The sequence below is a fragment of the Bubalus bubalis genome, chromosome 3 (genome assembly GCF_019923935.1).
Source record: "Bubalus bubalis isolate 160015118507 breed Murrah chromosome 3, NDDB_SH_1, whole genome shotgun sequence".
Lineage (NCBI taxonomy): Eukaryota > Metazoa > Chordata > Mammalia > Artiodactyla > Bovidae > Bubalus > Bubalus bubalis.
In genome coordinates this window covers 125,569,728-125,588,639 of record NC_059159.1, presented here as the reverse complement: position 1 = coordinate 125,588,639, position 18,912 = coordinate 125,569,728, and the positions used below count along the sequence as shown (strand labels likewise).

At 49.1% G+C, this 18,912-nt stretch overlaps 1 protein-coding gene across 2 annotated transcripts in view; it reads left to right on the top strand.

Moving 5' to 3' along the window:
• Positions 1-5,918: 5,918 nt before the first annotated feature.
• The window catches only part of GABBR2 (gamma-aminobutyric acid type B receptor subunit 2), a 373,771-nt gene continuing 360,777 nt past the window's right edge, over positions 5,919-18,912 (top strand). For both annotated transcript variants that reach the window (XM_006063438.4, XM_044940074.2), the window contains exon 1: positions 5,919-6,369. In XM_006063438.4, the coding sequence (XP_006063500.2) occupies positions 6,049-6,369 (321 nt within the window). In that variant the 5' untranslated portion in view covers positions 5,919-6,048. The remainder of the gene's footprint in view (positions 6,370-18,912) is intronic.

The following is an 18,912-nucleotide window of genomic DNA, read 5'->3' as shown; positions in this document are numbered from 1 at the left end:
CTGTGGGACTGGAGATGTGAGCAACTGGCACCAGAGTGGCGAGGGCTATCCAGCCCAATATGGAAGGAGGACAGACAGCAGGGGAGGCCTGGTTAGTCTCCCGTTGTCAGGATCCTGCTCAAAGGGATGCAGTGTCAGTGGACACCACTGGACTTTGCACGGTCCCCTCAAGTCCCCAGAAAGGGAACAGGTATCCTCTTTCAAGTGGGCCTTAGGAAGCATCACTACGAACAGAGGTACTGGAGGTGATGGAATTCCAGTTGAGCTATTTCAAATCCTAAAAGATGATGCTATGGAAGTGCTGCACTCAATATGTCAGCAAATTTGGAAAACTCAGCAGTGGCCACAGGACTGGAAAAAGTCAGTTTTCATTTCAATCCTAAAGGAAGGCAATGCCAAAGAATGCTCAAACTACCGCACAATGGCACTCATCACACATGCTAGTAAAGTAATGCTCAAAATTCTCCAAGCCAGGATTCACAATACGTGAACCGTGAACTTCTAGATGTTTAAGCTGGTTTTAGAAAAGGCAGAAGAACCAGAGATCAAATTGCCAACATCCGCTGGATCATCAAAAAAGCAAGAGAGTTCCAGAAAAACATCTACTTCTGCTTTATTGACTATGCCAAAGCCTTTGACTGTGTGGATCACAATAAACTGTGGAAAATTCTGAAAGAGATGGGAATACCATGCCACCTGACCTGCCTCTTGAGACATCTGTATGGAGGTCAGGAAGCAACAGTTAGAACTGGACATGAAACAAAAGACTGGTTCCAAATAGGAAAAGGAGTACATCAAGGCTGTATATTGTCACCCTGCTTATTTAACTTATATGCAGAGTACATCATGAGAAATACTGGGCTGGAAGAAGCACAAGCTGGAATCAAGATTGCTGGGAGAAATATCAATAACCTCAGATATGCAGATGACACCACCCTTATGGCAGAAAGCAAAGAGGAACTAAAGAGCCTCTTGATGAAAGTGAAAGAGGAGAGTGAAAAAGTTGACTTTAAACTCAACATTCAGAAAACGAAGATCATGTCATCTGGTCCCATCACTTCATGGCAAATAGATGGGAGACAGTGGAAACAGTGGCAGACTTTATTTTTTGGGGCTCCAAAATCACTGCAGATGGTGACTGCAGCCATGAAATTAAAAGATGCTTACTCTTGGAAGGAAAGTTATGACCAATCTAGACAGTATACTAAAAAGCAGAGACATTACTTTGCCAACAAAGGTCCATCTAGTCAAGGCTATGGTTTTTCCAGTGGTCATGTATGGATGTGAGAGTTGGACTATAAAAAAAGCTGAGTGCCATGCATGATACAGGATGCTTGGGGCTGGTGCACTGGGATGACCCAGAGGGATGGTACGGGGAGGGAGGTGGGAGGAGGGTTCAGGATGGGGAACACGTGTACACCTGTGGCGGATTCATGTTGATGTATGGCAAAACCAATACAATATTGTAAAGTAATTAGCCTCCAATTAAAATAAATAAATCTATATTTAAAAAAAGAAAAAAGGTAAGCAGGAAAGAAAGAAAAAAAAAAGCTGAGTGCCAAAGAATTGATGCTTTTGAACTGTGGTGTTGGAGAAGACTCCTGACAGTCCCTTGGACTGCAAGGTGACCCAGCCAGTCCATCCTAAAGGAGATCGGTCCTGGGTATTCATTGGAAGGACTGATGTTGAAGCTGAAACTCCAATACTTTGGCCACCTGATGTGAAGAGGTGACTCATTGAAAAAGACCCTGATGCTGGGAAAGATTGAATGTCAATTTTATGAAGGCAGGAGGAGAAGGGGACGACAGAGGATGAGATGGTTGGATGGCATCACAGACTCAATGGACATGGGTTTGGGTGGACTCCGAGAGTTGGTGATGGACAGGGAGGCCTGGTGTGCTGCGGTTCATGGGGTCGCAAAGAGTCAGACATGACTGAGTGACTGAACTGAACTGAACTGATCCTCTTTCAACACAGCCCCAACCTCTAGACTCAAGTTTGGAGACTAGCTTCTGGTTCATTTGTGTAGGAAGAGGGCGTGGGAGAAAGGATTGCTTAAGGAGGCAGGATTTGGGGAGGAAGAGGAGTATTTAAGCCATACAGACCTGACCGACATTCATGTTTTATCACTTTCTAAGGGTGTGACCCTGAGCATATTGCTTTCTAAAGTCTCTATGTGTTTCTTGTCAGTTGTTCACCACAATCCTGGGACTTGGCATCTGCCAATGCATTTTATTCCCATTAACAATATGAACGATTATTAACCTTACCACTTCTCACCAGTTCCTCTGCTTGTAGCCTGGTTCTTGCTACCATATGTGGCTTATCGCAATAGCCTCCTCACTGGTCTCCCTGCCTCCTCTCTTCCCCCTACCAGCTTCTCTTCACTTGACAGATCAGATCACATTGCTGATGCACCAGTTCCTTCTGGTTGTTCCCCACTTCATCATGTGCAAACCAGAGTTCTCACAATGCCCAGGTGCTACCTGATCTCGCTTGCCTTTGACCTTGGGTACTACTGCTTTTCCCCTTGCTTACTCCACTCCAGCTCCACTGGCTTCCTGACAGTTCCTTGAACATGCCAGGCACACTTCTGTCTCGGAGCCTCTGCCCTTGCTGTTCCTCCACCTGGAACACTATTTGCATGTCTGTCTTATTTACCTCCATTACGTCTTTGCTGAAAAGTCATCTCAGCGTGTCCTTCCATGACCTCCGTATTTCTAATTGCAGCCCCACCCTGTCAGTTTCAATCCTCTTTCTCAATTTATTGTTCTCCATAGTACTTTTCATAAACCGGGATACTAAAATATCTTCTTCTTTCTGTTTATTGTCTCTCTTTCTCCACTAGAATGTCAATTTTATGAAGGCAGGGATTTTATTTTATTTTTACTGGAGAATAATTGCTTTACAATATTGTGTTAGCTTCTGCTGTACAACAATGTGAATCAACTATAAATATACATATACCCACTCCATCTTGAGCCTCCCTCCCACCCCCATCCCACCCCTCTAGAACATCACAGAGCACCAAGCTGAGCTCCCTGTGTTATATAGCAGCTTCCCACTAACTCTCTGTTTTATACATGGTCGTGTATATATCCCCATTCTCCAGAGGCTCAGCAGTAAAGAACCTGACTACCAATGCAGAAGATGCAGGAGATGCAAATTCAATCCCTGGGTTGGGAATGTCCCCTGGAGGAGGAAATGGCAACTCAATCCAATAATGTTGCCTAGGAAATCCCATGGACAGAGAAGCCTGGTGGGCTACAGTCCATGGGGTTGCAAAGAGTTGGACACGACTTAGTGAGTAAACAAAAACAACAACAGTGTGTATATGTCAGCGCTACTCTATCAATTCATTCCACTTTCTTCCCCCACTGTGTCCACAAGTCCCTTCTCTATGTCTGTGAATCTATTCAAGTGCAGAGATTTTAGTTTGGCTTGTTTATTTCTGTATCCTCAGCTTCTAGGACACTGCCCAGAACATAGTAGACACTACAAAACATTGATTGAAGGAATGAATGATTATTATAAAGCAAGAGGGCTGAACTCAAGCTCTAGAAGAACATGGAGTTGAAACTGGTGACCATGGTTGGAACTCAGACCCAAGGAAGCATGCCAATGATCCAGTTACCCAGACTGGAACACAGGCCAGAGTAGGATCTGGGAACCAGAGAGATGCCCTGACATCAGAAGTGGGGTATGAGATCACAGCTTGGCCTGGAGCCAGACTGATGGAGAGTAAGACTGGAGTTCCATGGGTCAGGGCTGATCCCTGGTGTCTAGAGGTCAGGTCACCTCATAAATGGAGACAGAGAGGTGGAAAGGTAGTTGCCAGGCAGGGTCTTCAATCACTTAGTAAATGTCAAGCAAAGTTGTTCCAGCTTTCAACTTATTCCCAGATGTAGGTGTCAGCAGATACTCCATATTGGCATGGCTTACAAGGAAAACATAAATGACTAAGGGAAAAAAAGGAAAATGCTAATTCAGAAACCTGAGCTTAGAAGTTGAGGAATGGTAGCTGCTGGAAGCCTATGACTAGGGGATATCTGTGATGTTAAGATCACATCACAGATATCTTGAGGATAACATTGTCCTCTGGACCACCTTTTTTGGTGGAGATGCCCAAGTGAGCTCTACCCCTTTCAAACCCTCCAGCTGGGAAAGGCTAAGTGGAGCTTGGGAGGTCGTGTCTGCAGAAGCCTAGAAAGAGGAGTTGGATAGGAAAAATTTGGCCCGGTTTCCCCAGAGCTGTCCAAGTTACTCTCCAGGAGTTGGGCTCAGCCTCTCCTCTCCATCTTCATGATTCCTGGTAATAACCTAGCCTGTGATTCAAGGCTGCCCCTGCCTCACTCCAGAAGATCAAGTCTGTGGACAGCATGTGGTCCAACTCCTTCACCACATGCTCAAGGAAAGCAAGGTCCAAAACAATTCAGTCAGGGCAGTTCCCTTCCCACAGGGGAACATGTTTCTGGTCCTGACTTCCACTGCACTGTGTATAGAGCTCCTGCTGGCTCTGGGTTCCAGTGCTCTCTCAATAGTTCTTTGTACTTCAACGCGCTGTGAAACCTCTCAGTGTGTTGGTCTGTAAAGTGAGGATGATATAAAAGTTCTTGGTTCCTAGGGCTGTTGTGAGGGTTTCATAAATGTAGCAAGTGTTCAGTGAAGGTTAAATTCTCAACCTTGTTACAAGGTCGTCGGTATTGCCCATAAATGGTTGGTTCAAGGTTTTCTGAAACGATGTCCTACTGTGTCCCCCTTATTGATCACCTCTTGGGATTTTATATTTTAATGACCATGATTCCTATTGTTCAAGCTTGGAGAGGTACATGGACCCGAGGCTCTAGGTCAGATTACAGGACTGCTAATTAAGGTTAGCCAGTGCAGCTGGCGCGACCTGTCAGCCAGAGGGCCAGGTCAAGGGGAGCTTGGATCCACTGTGGCCTGAGGATAGTACTCCGACCTGGAGAGGCAAGGGTGGGAGAATTCTAGGGCGGAGCCCCCTTTGGGAATGGGGACATGGGGGAGGTCAAACGCCTGGAGGGGGCGATAGCACACGCAAGGTGAAGACTCCAGGCTCCTGAGGTTGGCAAAGGAAAGCTCAGACTAGACGGAAGAAGGGGGCTTTCAGCCAAACCTTAAAGGCCAGAAACCTCAGCACCAAAGGGCATTCAACCGCCGGCGGCATTTTTGGCCGCCGCTTCGGGCTCAGTCATGGCCCCCCGGACACCAGCGTAAAGCAGGGGCGTGTAGGCTGCAGGTGCCTCTAGGACGCCTCGTGGCGCGCTCGCAGACCAGACCTTCCCAGCCAGACCTCCGAGAGGCAGTCCCAAATCATCGTGCAGGTGCTACAGGAAGCGCTCGGCGAAGCGACCGTGGCCACTGCGTGTGCCAGCACGCTGTGCTCGTTCCTTCAGCCGCTGCCCCCAGGAGCTCAGGTCCAGGCGGTCGCAGGGCAGCCCGCGCGGCGGAGGGCCGGGGGCGCGGGTGTGCGTGTGCTGGGAAGGCGGCCTTCCCCACGGCCGCCGCAGCGCCAGCGCCTCCCCTCCCCCGGCGCGCACGGCCCGTCCCTGTCCCCGGAGGCGGCCCGAGCCGCCGCGGAGCAGCCTCGCCTTCGCCTCCCGCGTTTCCTGCCGCTCGCCCTCCCCCGGCCGGGCTCCAGGGGCTGCTGCCGAACGGCTCGCGGCGGGAGAGCAGCTCAGAGCGCGCACGGGGGCGGGCGGAGGCGGCCGGGTTCGGGGCGGCCGCGCCGGAGAGAGGTGCGCGCGGAGACGCCGGCCCCCCTCTTCGCGTTTGCTCGCTTGCTCCCCGCCTCCCGCACTCTGCTCGCTCCCACCCCTTCCCGGCGTGATTGATCCGTCACGGGCGCAGCCGCTGCCGCTGTCGCTGCCGCCGCGGCCGTTCTGTGCCTAGCCGGAGCCTGAGCCCGAGCCGGAGCGGGGATCGGCGCCATTGCGCGGGCGCCGCGGGGAGATCTTGGCGCGGGGCGGCGGGCCGGGCCAGGCCATGCGGGCCGAGTGAGCCGGCGCCCGCAGCCCGCGGCGCGGCATGGCTTCCCCGCCTAGCTCCGGGCAGCCCGGGCCGCCGCCGCCGCCGCCACTGCCGCCCGCGCGCCTGCTGCTGCTCCTGCTGCTGCCGCTGCTGCTGCCGCTCGCGCCCGGGGCCTGGGGCTGGGCGCGGGGTGCCCCCCGGCCGCCGCCCAGCAGCCCGCCGCTCTCCATTATGGGCCTCATGCCGCTCACCAAGGAGGTGGCCAAGGGCAGTATCGGGCGCGGCGTGCTCCCCGCGGTGGAACTGGCCATCGAGCAGATCCGCAACGAGTCGCTCCTGCGCCCCTACTTCCTCGACCTGCGACTCTACGACACCGAGGTGAGTGTCCGGCCGCCCGCGCCGTCGGGGCTGTAGGGGCAATGGGGGAGGGCGTGTTGGACAGAAGCAAGCTTCGGCCCTTGGGCAGAGCCCTCATTGAGCCTGCCGAGGGCACCTCAGGCTGTGTCTCAGTGCTTACCCTCTGGGTCCCGCCGGGCTTGGCTCGCACAGCTGGTGCCAAGATTTGCTGAGCATCTTTCCCCTCTGGGATTGTGTATGTGTGTATGCTTGTGGGATGTGGGATAGAAAACTAGGGTCTCCTTTGCCCAGAGAAAGAGTGGAGAAGGTGGTAACTGAATCTCCCGAAAGGCCTGCAGTGGTCACCCCTGCCCAAGTCCCGCTGGTGGGGCTGTGGAGTGCTAGGTGGGAAGAACAGGCGCATTGACTATAAACTGGGCCATCCAGGGCTGCTCGCGGGCCTCAGAAAAGCCGAGCTGAGCTTCTGAGGTCCAGAGGGCTCGGGGACCCAGGGGCTGGAGCGCGCATCAGGGCCGGGCGCCTGGTGCGCGCCAGCAGCTCGGAACCCGCACCGGTCCGGCTGGTGTGGGGCTGCCGGCTCTGCAGCGCTGCTTGCTGCCTGCAGGTGCCTGACACTGCCTGTGGCCCGAGCGGTTTCCTGCGGAGACCCCTTCCGGTTAGTTGCTCAGAGTGTCCCGAGCAGGTCTCACCCCGGACGCGCGAGAGTATGCGGCCGCGCCGCTGCTGGTGGCCGGGCGGCTGCCGGCGCAGTTTCCCGGGGCGCAGACTTGAAGCACGGACTTGGAGCGCAAGCAGTCGGCTTGCCTTCCTGGCCTCTTTCTCTGAGGGGAGCAGAAGAGCCGACAGATTTCCGTCCTAAGACCCCTCCTTACACCCTCAGCTTGCGTTCCAGCTGTAGCAACAGCGCACATCTCCGCCGGCCCGAGAACTAGGGTGCGCCGAGGGGGCTCAGAGGAGCAATCGCTGGCCGCGTGAGGTCGGGTTTGCGAGTTTTTCCAGACTGAGGGAGCACCTATGCTCCGGCCACAGCGGCTGAGACGCGGCCTGAAGGGGGCAGTGATTTCCTGTGCAGAACGCTCTGTTGGCGCCTCTTGCACCGCGCCAAGCTCGGCCAAGGCAATGGGGTTAATTGACCCGGCTTTCTGGGGCTCCCTGGGCACTTCTGCTTGAGTACTGGTGCAGAAGGAGAGGGGAGGGTCGTCGTGCCACGCTGATCGGGCACCCCAGGCTCCACTTCCTTCTCTGTGTGACCCCCACCCCACTCCCCCGCTTTTGGGTCCCCGGAAAAAGCAGAAATTTGGATTGCATCTTATTTCCCTCCTCCCCCCTTCACTGATGAACCAGTCTGCTCTGCGATGTAAATAAAAGGTGAAGGAACGGGTGGCAGTTGGTGGCGGTGCACGGAGGTTGCTGCAAGCGGAGAGGCTTCCTTTGCCCTGGGAGGATGTAAGCTGGGAGCTGTGCAGAGCCAGCCCCTGTGGAATCATCTCTGAATGACATTCCTGTCTTCTCCAGAACATTTCAAGTTCTCTGGGGGTACTTGTCCGACACACATAAACAGAGAGGGCAATGCAATTATACCGAGCCATGTCTTCTGGGTACTGTTTCTCTGTTGCTCGATCTTTTTTTTTTTTTTTGAAAAGGACACAGGAGAGCGGGTTCTTTGGAGACAAAACCATTTATGGACAGGGCAGCCCTGTTTGCATCATCACCGAATATTGTCAGCTGCATAATGTTTTCACCAATTTATTCCATTCAGAAAGCTTCCCTGAAAGAGATTTCATATTAGCTTGTTAGTGACAGCAAAGGGAAGGGTGCTCAATTTCAGGATGTGGGTTGATGCTTTTATATTTTATTTTTCAAGTGTGTCTTGATGACTTTCTGAGAGAGAGGGGGCCTAAAGTCAAGAGGATGAGGCAGGCAGAAGGCACTTGAGCTCGAGGGAAGGAGGGCAGAGGGTAATCTCAGCCTCATGCAAGCAGAGGCATTTCTAGCCATTTGAAGGGGCACAGGGCATGGGCTTTGGGGTGGCTCTGACCTGAGTCTGGTCAGAAACCTAGTATCTTCCCCGTGGGTGACCTTGAGCAAGGGATTTAATCTCTCTAAGCCTAGATTTCCACTTCTGAAAAACTGGGACTATTATATGTACTCTGTAGGATGGTATTGTGACGCTTAAGGGAGACAACTGGCTGGAATGGAAAATGCCTTGAGTGGCAGCGCAGCGGCCAGTCCTCTGTCTGGCATGCTGTAAGCGCTCAATAAATGTTTCCTGCCTTCCTTTCCCTTCCTGCTTTCCCTTTCCTCTGTCCTAGATTCACAAGTAAGACATTGCGACTTTAGATGTGGCAAAATGGTCACCACTAAAATGTTAAGTTTGCTTACTTGTTTTTCCTCATCTCATGAAGAGTCAGTGAAGTTATCACCAGAAGAAAAGAATCTTGGCTTAGAATCAGATAAATATGTTATCTCCTGCCATGAGGGGTCACAGTTGGGAGAACGCCCAGGTGATAGAATACTTAATTTTTTCAAGTGGCCCATCTTTATAGAGTAGAGGGACTTTCTTTCTAAAGCCAAAGTAAAGGATCAGGCTGGGTAATTGCAATAAAACCTGAAGGGTGTTTGGGGCTCGTCTTAGAGCATTTGGAGCCTATTTTATTCAGATAGGATGTCTTTATGGATTGAATGTACTCTTTAGTCACCTGTTGACAGTGTCACTTGATGTGTATAGACTTGAACACAGGATGGATGTGGTGAGCATATTGTAGCAGACTTTGCTATCATTTGCTCTCAGTCAATGGCCAGAAACTGGGCAGCCAGGATGGACCTCTGTCCACACAGCCTTCGAAGAGATGGACATCAGCAAGACATGCGTTAATCTGATCAGTGGGACCAGCCTGTCTCCAAAAAGGAGCCTCCCGCACACACTTATTCAGTTGCCCCTCTGCTGTAATTAGAATAGCAATAAAGGATCAAAGCCCCACTCAGTGCCATGTGTTTGTAAAAATGAAACATCCCAGCAGAATATCTGCTAGGCAGGACCTCTCTTCTTTGGTGTACCTCAAATCACTTCAGCAAATACTTCTTTATGTATTCCAAGGAACATTTGAATATATAAAAACACAAGCAAGACAACAGAAAATACAGATAAGAGGAAGCATCAGAAACCACATAGAAAAATGGGCGTTATTGAACCCAGAACCTGGGCTAAGATGACTATTGCATTTTTGTGAATTTTCAGCTCTGAGCTTCTTGGCAGTCAAGGTTAAAAAGTAAACATGGTGGATTAGATTACTTATATGTTTGTCTAAAAGACTCTGAGGGACAATTTTTTTTAAATAAAAGTTTTACAGGTTCAGAAATATTCTTTGTGTGGTTGTTTCTCATTCTTTGGTAGTCATATTAATAAAATTAAATAATAACCAAGGGATGAGTTACAAATATTATTGGCTTTTCTGATTTATTTAAAGTGATATTCATTTTGGAAAAAAAATAGTAGAGAAACATGAGAAAACTGCATATAATCTACCTACACAAAGATAATTGCATCTAATAATTAGCATTATTCCCTTCCAGTTGCTGGTGTTTACTATTTTGTGTACTTGAGATCTCTATGCATCTTTTTATATTTTGTTTCATTCACTTAATATTATAGCATGGTTATTTCTCCATGTCCTCAAATCCTCTTTGCAAAGATGAATTTTAGTGGCTGTTTACTATTCTATTCTATTAAATATTAGGTCATTGCCCTTTTGTTGGATTTGTATGTCTTCCCACTTGTTACTATTTTAAATTATTCTGTAATAAACTTGGGGAAAGTTCAGGGAGCCAAAGGAGCACGTTCCAGGTGTGCACCTCTCAGAAAGTCTACCCCATTGCAGGGATCCAGCTTAGAAAACCTAGTGATTGGTGAGTATGTCCTTTCCTTGAGTGGGTTGCCAAATATCTGTTGTCTCATTCTTTGTGCTTTAGAGGGGACCTGAACAACTGTGGGATGGAGGCCAAGCTTTTCAAGGAGGTCTGAGTACAGCTTTCAGTTCAGTTCAGTTCAGTCGCTCAGTCATGTCCGACTGTTTGCGACCCCATGAATCGCAGCACGCCAGGCCTCCCTGTCCATCACCAACTCCCGGAGTTCACCCAGACTCACGTCCATCGAGTCAGTGATGCCATCCAGCCATCTCATCCTCTGTCGTCCCCTTCTCCTCCTGCCCCCAATCCCTCCCAGCATCAGAGTCTTTTCCAATGAGTCAACTCTTTGCATGAGGTGGCCAAAGTACTGGAGTTTCAGCTTTAGCATCATTCCTTCCACAGAAATCCCAGGGCTGATCTCCTTGAGAATGGACTGGTTGGATCTCCTTGCAGTCCAAGGGACTCTCAAGAGTCTTCTCCAACACCACAGTTCAAAAGCATCAATTCTTCAGCGCTCAGCCTTCTTCACAGTCCAACTCTCACATCCATACATGACCACAGGAAAAACCATAGCCTTGACTAGACGAAGTACAGCTTAGTAGGCATTAATTGAGCACTTACTGCATTTATTGGTATGGCAGAAAGAAGGAGTAAATCCAGTCCTGGATTCAGGAGAGGAGCTGGTGGATAGGGAAGAACACAGCAAGCACATGTTTGTCGTTTTCAACGCAAGATAGAAAATCCATCTTGATGTCCGCACATTTCTGTAACTATACTGAAACCCATAGAACTACAGACTTTAAAAGAATAAATGTTATAGCATATGAATTCAGTATGGCATATAGTTCAGTATAGCTATGTTTAGAAATAAAGAGAAAATGAGGTCTTCTAGGATCAGGCTCACATCTCTGTGGTTATACCCCACTGCCTGGCATGGTACCTGACCCTTAGTAGGTTTACTGCTTAGGAACCTCGTTACAGGTGACAGAAACCCAACTTTAACTGGCTCATGTGGCTGAAAAGTCCTGGAGTGAGCTGTATTCAGATATGGCTGACTCCAAGAACTTAAATATCTTAAAAATTGTCTCCCTCTTTGTCTCTTGGCTCTGATTTCCTTTGTGTTTGGCTTCACCCTCAGTCAGGCTCTCCCCATTTGGCTGTACAGATGGCCCCTAGCAGCTGCAAGTTTACACCCTCCCAGTTTAGAAACTCCAGTAAGAAGGGTGTTTCTTTCCTGACTATTGCAGCAAAAATCCTAAGCTCAGTTCTCATTGGCTTGAGTTGGGTCATGTGTCCATCCTCGAACCAATAACATGGTATTGGTGGGTCTGGGACATCCATCAGCCTTTCATGCAGGAACAGGGTGGTGAGGTCAGCCCCATCCAACCACACTGAATACAGAGTGGAGAAGAGGTGATTCCTCAAAGTACATCGGAGGCTGTTAAAGTAGGATGGATGCCAGGTGGATCTGATCACAGATATCTACTTGGGAAATGCTAAGCTCAAGAAAGAAGCAATAGATGCCAGGAGCATCAAGAGAAAGGGAAGACCACATCTAGATCTCCTGGAAGAGAGGAGGTCAAGATGAGTCTGGAAGGGTGAATATAATGTTGACACAAAGAGGTGTGGGCTCAGGCAGATGGAGGTTGGATCCCAGAAACAATCACCAGGATCAAAGGACAGAGGACACAAAGTGTGAGGTGTGTTTGGGGAGCACTGACCGATTCTGTTTTCAGCTGAGTGCAGGGTTTGTAGGAGGAAATGCAGTCTGGTGGTGGGTGTGGAAGGCCTTGAATGCCGTGTCAGGAAGGTTGGCCTTCATTTTGGAACGGTGAGGAGCCATGGGAGATTTTTGAACATGAATGTGACAAGATAAAGGACAGTAGGGATGTAGAGACGGGAAGGTAGATAGGAGCAGGAGGAGACAGAAAAGCCAGGAAGCTACTGTAGCAACTGATGGGGTAGGTGCTGGGCCCTGAGCAGAGATGGAGAGGGGATGGAGGTGCTCTGAGGCCTGACTGGGCAGGAGGGGCGGCAAAGGGGAGCTTGAGAGTGGGGGCATCTGGCAGACCAGACAGTATCTGAAGTCAGTTGCACTGCAGGGGAACGAGGAGAGAGGGTCCCCGAGGGCATGGGGCTGGGCACAAAACCAGGCCCTTCAGCTCCCTTGGCTCCAAGCACCTGTCGGATGAGCACCTCATCATGTCAGGAGACCTGGGTCTATATCCTCACTGGGTACTGTGTACCTGCCTGGTGACCTTAGACAAGCCGCTTTGCCTCTATTTCTTCATCTGTAAAATGGGGCTAATATACTAACTGCCTGGTAGGATATGGAGAACAAAGAAGACTATCTGGGTAAAGTAATACAATGCTTGATGTACTGTGCTGCTGCTGCTAAGTTGCTTCAGTCGTGTCCGACTCTGTGCGACCCCATAGACGGCAGCCCACCAGGCTCCCCTGTCCCTGGGATTCTCCAGGCAAGAACACTGGAGTGGGTTGCCATTCCCTTCTCCAATGCATGAAAGTGAAAAGTGAAAGTGAAGTTGCTCAGTAGTGTCTGACTCTTCTTGACCCCATGGACTGCAGCCCACCAGGCTCCTCTGTCTGTGGTGCTCAGTAAATATTCATGCCGGTTTTGTCACCAGTCTTACTATTCCTGTACCAAGTGGATATGATGATGTTGACCCTACAGAGCTGAATTAGGAATAAATATAATGGATATGGAATCTCAAAACATGATGTAAAGCCATGTTTCTCTGTCATCACTTTCCGGTGCCATGTTGCTGAAAAGGGTGTTGGATAAAGAGGATGTGAGTGCGAGATCTTTATTCATGTGTATCTCCCAGCACATCTTCCATATTTGTCTCTTTCTCCCCTGCTGGACTGTAGCTCTGTGAGGGCAGAGCCAGTCTGATGCCCCAGTGTTTTACATACAGTGGGCATCAGTGAATGTTTGCTGAACTGAACTATAAGTGAATAAATTAGAATCTGCCTTCTGAGTTAGCTTCCCATAGTATGAATGATTTCTCTGGATCACCTCCTCAGAGAAGCTCCACATCCTCATGACCAATGGCCTTAGAAGACCCCGTGGATCAGGATTAAGCTGAGCTGCCTCCTGCATGTTCCCACGAGCATCGACCCCCGAGCTTTCCTGGTGTGAGGGAAATGCCCTTGGTCATGCCATGCCTACTCCCAACCAATTTCTCAGACCTAGCCAGGCACCCGGGAGAAGGTGCATGGAATAATACACCTTTAGAACTAGATATTGGTATGGGGAGGGAGGAGGGAGGAGGGTTCCGGATGGGGAACACATGTATACCTGTGGCGGATTCATTTTGATATTTGGCAAAACTAATACAATTTTGTAAAGTTTAAAAATAAAAAAAATAAAAAAAAAAGAACTAGATATTGGGCTAAGACTTTTAGCTCACTACCTATATTTTTAAAGGGCTCTTCTTCATGTGTTTGGTCTCCCTTCTACGGAAGATCATCAACTTCTTTATGCAGAGATGTGAGATCTCAACAGGGAAATGAACAAGCTGAAAGTGTAAGACAGGGGTGAAAATAGAAGTCCTAAATAAATTCATTGAGTTTCCCAGGTGGCGCTAGTGGTAAAGAATCTGCCTGCCAAAGCAGGAGACATAAGAGATGCCGGGTTCAATCCCTGTGTCAGGAAGATCCCTTGAAGAAGGGCATGGCAGCCCACTCCAGTATTCTTGCCTGGAGAATCCCACGGACAGAGGAGCCTGGTGGGCTGGTCACAGGGTTGCAAAGAGTTGGACATGACTGAAGCGACTTATCACACACACACACACAGAGGATATATAACTTTTGTTGGTTAGGGTGGACTTGGCAGTGCTGCATCAACAAATCCTGAAATCTGTTTTGCTTGACACAGTCAAATTTATATACTGCTCAGCCAAATCCAGTGTGGGTCAGAACCTCCTGGGAGGCCCTCCTCCAAGTGAGAACACAGGACTCCAGGCTGCCCTTGTGTTTTCACTCTCCCATCTTTGGCCTCAAGAAGATGGGGGCGGGAAGAAATCCTTAGGGGAAGGCACACGAGATTTTTGGCCATCTTTACTTGGAAGTGGCATGTATTATTTCTACTCGTATTTCATTGATCAGAAATAGTTGTTGACCAACCTAACTTAAAAGGAGGCTAGGTTATGTAAAGGAGCGTGTGGATGTCACGGACGCTTGTTGTTTGGGGTCCGTCAGGAGTTACAGGCCAAGATGGATGTACAGGTCCCAGAGATCTTAGGGGTAATGCCCATGAAAGGTAAAAGAGGAGGTAGTGAAAGCTTCAGATCACAGTGCTGTTCTGACACCTGTGAAAGTACAGGGGAAGGAAGGAGAGCTGGGAGAAGAGTCTCAGAAAGTCTTGGCCAGCCCATTGGGGTGGGGTGCTCCAGAGCAAAGACTGCCAGTTAGAGGGCTCAGTGAAAGTAAAAGTTACCCAGTTATGTCTGACTCTTTGTGACCCCGTGGACTGTAGCCTGCCAGGCTCCTCTGTCCATGGGATTCTCCAGGCAAGAATACTGGAGTGACCAGTCTCTTCTCCTGGGGATCTTCCTGACACAGGGATCAAAGCTAGGTCTCCTGCATTGCAGGCAGATTCTTCACCATCTGAGCCACCAGGGAAGCCTGTGGGATCACATATCGAAGACCGAAAGAACCAGGCTCTAGAATCCCTGCCCAGCTTGGTCACGGGCTGCAGGCACCCTGGGAAGAATGTGTCCTTGTCTTAATTAAACACTACAACAGATCTTGAAGCCACAGCTGGAGGCTTAGCTGAGGGCACTTGTCCTGTAGATTCTCTCTTTAAAGGAGATCTGACTGGCCCACCTAGATGGCTGCCACAGCTCCACCTATTTCTGCTCCATCATACTAATGCTACATGTTGTGATGGAGAGAGCTTTCTGCCAGGCCCTTTTCTAGGCTCTAGGGTACAGAGATGGATGTGACATGGATCCTGCTCTTGAGGGTCTCACAGCCTAACTGGCGGTCACACAGTGTGACCTGACCACGGTCAGGAGGGGTCAGGGGAGGATGATGGGGAAGGCATACCCCTTCTTGAGGCACCTGTTTGGTCATTCCCCATGTCGTTTGGGATGAAATGTAAGTGGCTTCTTATTGCTTACTTTTTTGGTTATTTATTTTGGTTCTAGGAAGGTGAGAAAATTAAATGGCATAGTTTGCCCAATGAGCATCGCATTCATCTGCTCCTTTTGTTTATTCTTATTCTCTCTGCTTATGTAACAGTTTGCAATGAGGCTGGTGAGATGCCTTTGTCTCTGTACCTTTCCAGGATCCAGCAGGTGTGCCAGGCTGAAACAACAGGAGTGTGAGCTCCAGTTGGGGTCAGTGGTCTGGGCTTTGGTGCTAGGTTGGTTGCTAAGACCTCGATGGTCTAGATGCTGGTGCTGGGTTAGTTAATAAGTCTTTGCTCTTCTCTATGAATTTCAACACTGAGGATCTCTGCTCCACTGTAAGCACTGCGAGGGCAGGCACTGGGTGTGTCTGGCTCCCTTGTGTACACCCCCACCCCTCTAGGCAGTATCTCAGGGCCAGACACAGAGCAGGAGCTCAATAAATATTTATTGAACAAGCAAATAGACCTAAAAGCTTGGAACTCAGCTCTCTGATTCGAAGAGGATTAATGGGTATAGTTTTAACAAATTGAGGAAGTGCTTTTTATGCCAAGCCATGTGGGGTGAGCTTTCTGCTTGCTTTTTATTCCTTCTTTGGTGCTTTGTGGGACCCAGGAGTTGTGCAGAGGGAAAAGGGTACTTGTCGGATGCTCCAATAGAGAATTTTGTGCAGAGCTAACGTCAGTCTCCTCTCCCCTGACAAACACACACACACCATCCTCCAAGGTCTTCCAATATCAAACCTGGGGAAGAAATACTTTCCAGCATCTAAGAAGTATTATGGTTTTAGGAGATTAGTTTATTGGAGCAGTACTCTAACTGGCAGTTGCCAGCTGTAGGAATCAGGTTCTGATACCCCATTCCCACCTCCAGGGAGTATCAGGCCACAGAGACTTGGCTGAGCTCTGGTCCCAGTAGACACTGTAGGAATGAAGCCAAGTCATCAGGCTTGGTGAGCCAGGTAGTCTAGTGGCAAGTCTAAATATAATGAATAAAGAGGTGTTCTGGGGTCCCCTGAACAGCAACATATATTCCAGGTGCCTTGCTCCTGGGCTGGAAGTTTCTGCTCTTTATCCTTCTGTGGTCAGGACTGATTCAGGAACTGGGTAAGCTCAGTCTGGAGGTGACTATTTCTCTGATCTGGTTTTGCTCTGAACCCCAAATCAAACAGCTTATTAGAATCATGTGCAAAGTATGAGTAAATTGGTTATGAGCTGATGTCTGAAGATTTGAGAATTTTTGCTTGAGTCAAGGGCCTGAACGTTGTGACATTTTGAGGGCTGTTGGGGCGTTCTTTTCACCCCACTTTCTACTTTTTCAGTCTTTTTTGAACAGTCTACATTGCTGGAAGGATGAAGTGTCATTGTCATCTAGAAAATTAGTGGTAGATCCAAAGTACTGAGTAAATGGACTCATCTGTCTTCATCAGTGCCCATGTTCCACAGCTGCTGGCTGAAGCAGACCCCTTCTCCTGCCATTTGGCAAGGACATCATCAGTCACCGTTTGGATAAAATCTAGCCAAAGAAGGACTTGTGGAGTGATGCATTATTGTTGTTCTCATGGTGCAGGGTCAGGAGGTGGCAGAGAGAAAATGATATTTTCACACTCTGCCCATGATCCACTTGACTTTGTTCAGAGGGAACTGATTTTGAAAGCAACAGCCATCCTAATAATAATCACTAAATCCAAATCGATTATCCAAATCGCTTTGTTTCTGAAACTACCCATTCACTGAAGCTTGTCTGAGAATGCCCAGAATTGTTTCAGGGATTTTAGTGGCAGACAGGGACCTGGAAGCCCACCCCAGGGCATATGATCAGAGTCCACGCACATGTTTCCACCCAAGGTGTTGACTTTGATAGACTTTTGGCTCACCCATCACTCCACAGAGTGTCCTCTCAGGGCCCGACTGACCCTTCTGACCCTCCTTGCTGGACTCTGAATTCTAGAAACATTGGGAAGTCTTTGGAGAACTTCTAATCTTATTGTCATTTAAAAAAGAAAAAGGAAAAGAAAACACTATTTGCAAGTAGGTGAGGAAAGAGAGACTACAACAACAGTTTCTCACCTTTATCCTGTGCTTAGCATGTGTCAGTCCTGTGTCAAGTACTTATTTAATTCTCACGCCAATTTGATGCGGTAGGTGCTATTATTGTCTGCATTTTACAGATGAGGCTTAGAGAGGTTAAGTGACTTATTTAACATCACAACCAACCAAGTGGTGAGCTGGGGATTTCAATCCGGATGGTCTGACTTTGATCTCTGCTGCTTAAACTCTAAAGTGAAATAGCATCTTCACATGGGAGCTATCTGCCTCCCATGAAAGCAAGTGGCACGTTTTGTCAGTAGCTACTGCTTCTCTTTTTTTGATGAATTTCACCCAGCTGCTTCCCTCTCCCTTTAATTCAGCCTCATCCTCACCCATTTCCCTGTCCGCCCACTCAGTCACACACAGCCAGCGCTGTACTATCTACTCACTTTAAGTGTGTCTGTCTACACACCTGGCTCACATGGATCTGCTCTCTGCTCCCCTTGCTCCTGCAGAACTTGTCACCTCCTATGTGCTTATTTGGGGCATCAGTATTTGTGTCTTTGTGTGTGTGTCTCCTTTTAGACTTAGATCATGTCGAGAGCAGCTGTGATGCTTCCTTTATACGTGGAGCTCATACCTGCTAAGCACCTACTTGGTGCCAGGCGCAGTGCTGGTCATGGGGCATGTGGAGGTGAGTATAAAACAATGATGCTCTCAAAGGGAGGCCACCAGGGGTTTGTTACGATGCAGCCTAAGAAGTGTGATGGTGCAGCCTAGGGCAGGTGCAGGGGCTGTCCCCCAGAATCCCAGCACACTGGTCAGGTGGCCTCCCTGTTTAATACCCTGCAGGGGCTCATCATTGTTCTAGGAATGGGAACAGAACTTCTCCCTGTGCCCTTGGAAGCCCTGCGGTCTGCCCTGTTCACTCCTAGCTTCATTCCTGAGAACTCTTCCCTCTGTCTCTGGGCCCAGACATGGGGTACTTTCAAGTTTCTCTGGTGATCATGCTCAGAGAGTGTGCACGGGACCTTTTCACAGGCTGTTTCCACCGTCTGGAAGGGACTTTTTGCCATCTTCCTTCATCTTTTAAATACCAGCTCAAGCGTGCTTTCTCTGTCCTCGCTCACTGGGAGAAAGAAACCTCTACTGCAGTTTCTGTAAGAGTCTTGAACCTTTGTAGTGCTTTTCACAGATGCAATTTTAAATTGCCGAAATGTTTGATCAGTGTTGGTCTCCCCTGTTTTGGCAGGAGACTGTGAACTTGGTCGGTTTTGGCTCACCATAGTGCCCCACACAGTTTCTAGCACTTGGTGGTGGTTGTGTTAGTCGCTCAGTTGTGTCCAACTCTTTGCGACCCCGCAAACTCTAGCCCACAAGGCTCCTCTGTCCATGGGATTCTCCAGGCAAGAGTACTGGAGTGGATTGCCGTTTCCTTCTCCAGGGAATCTTCCCAACCCAGGGATCGAACCTGG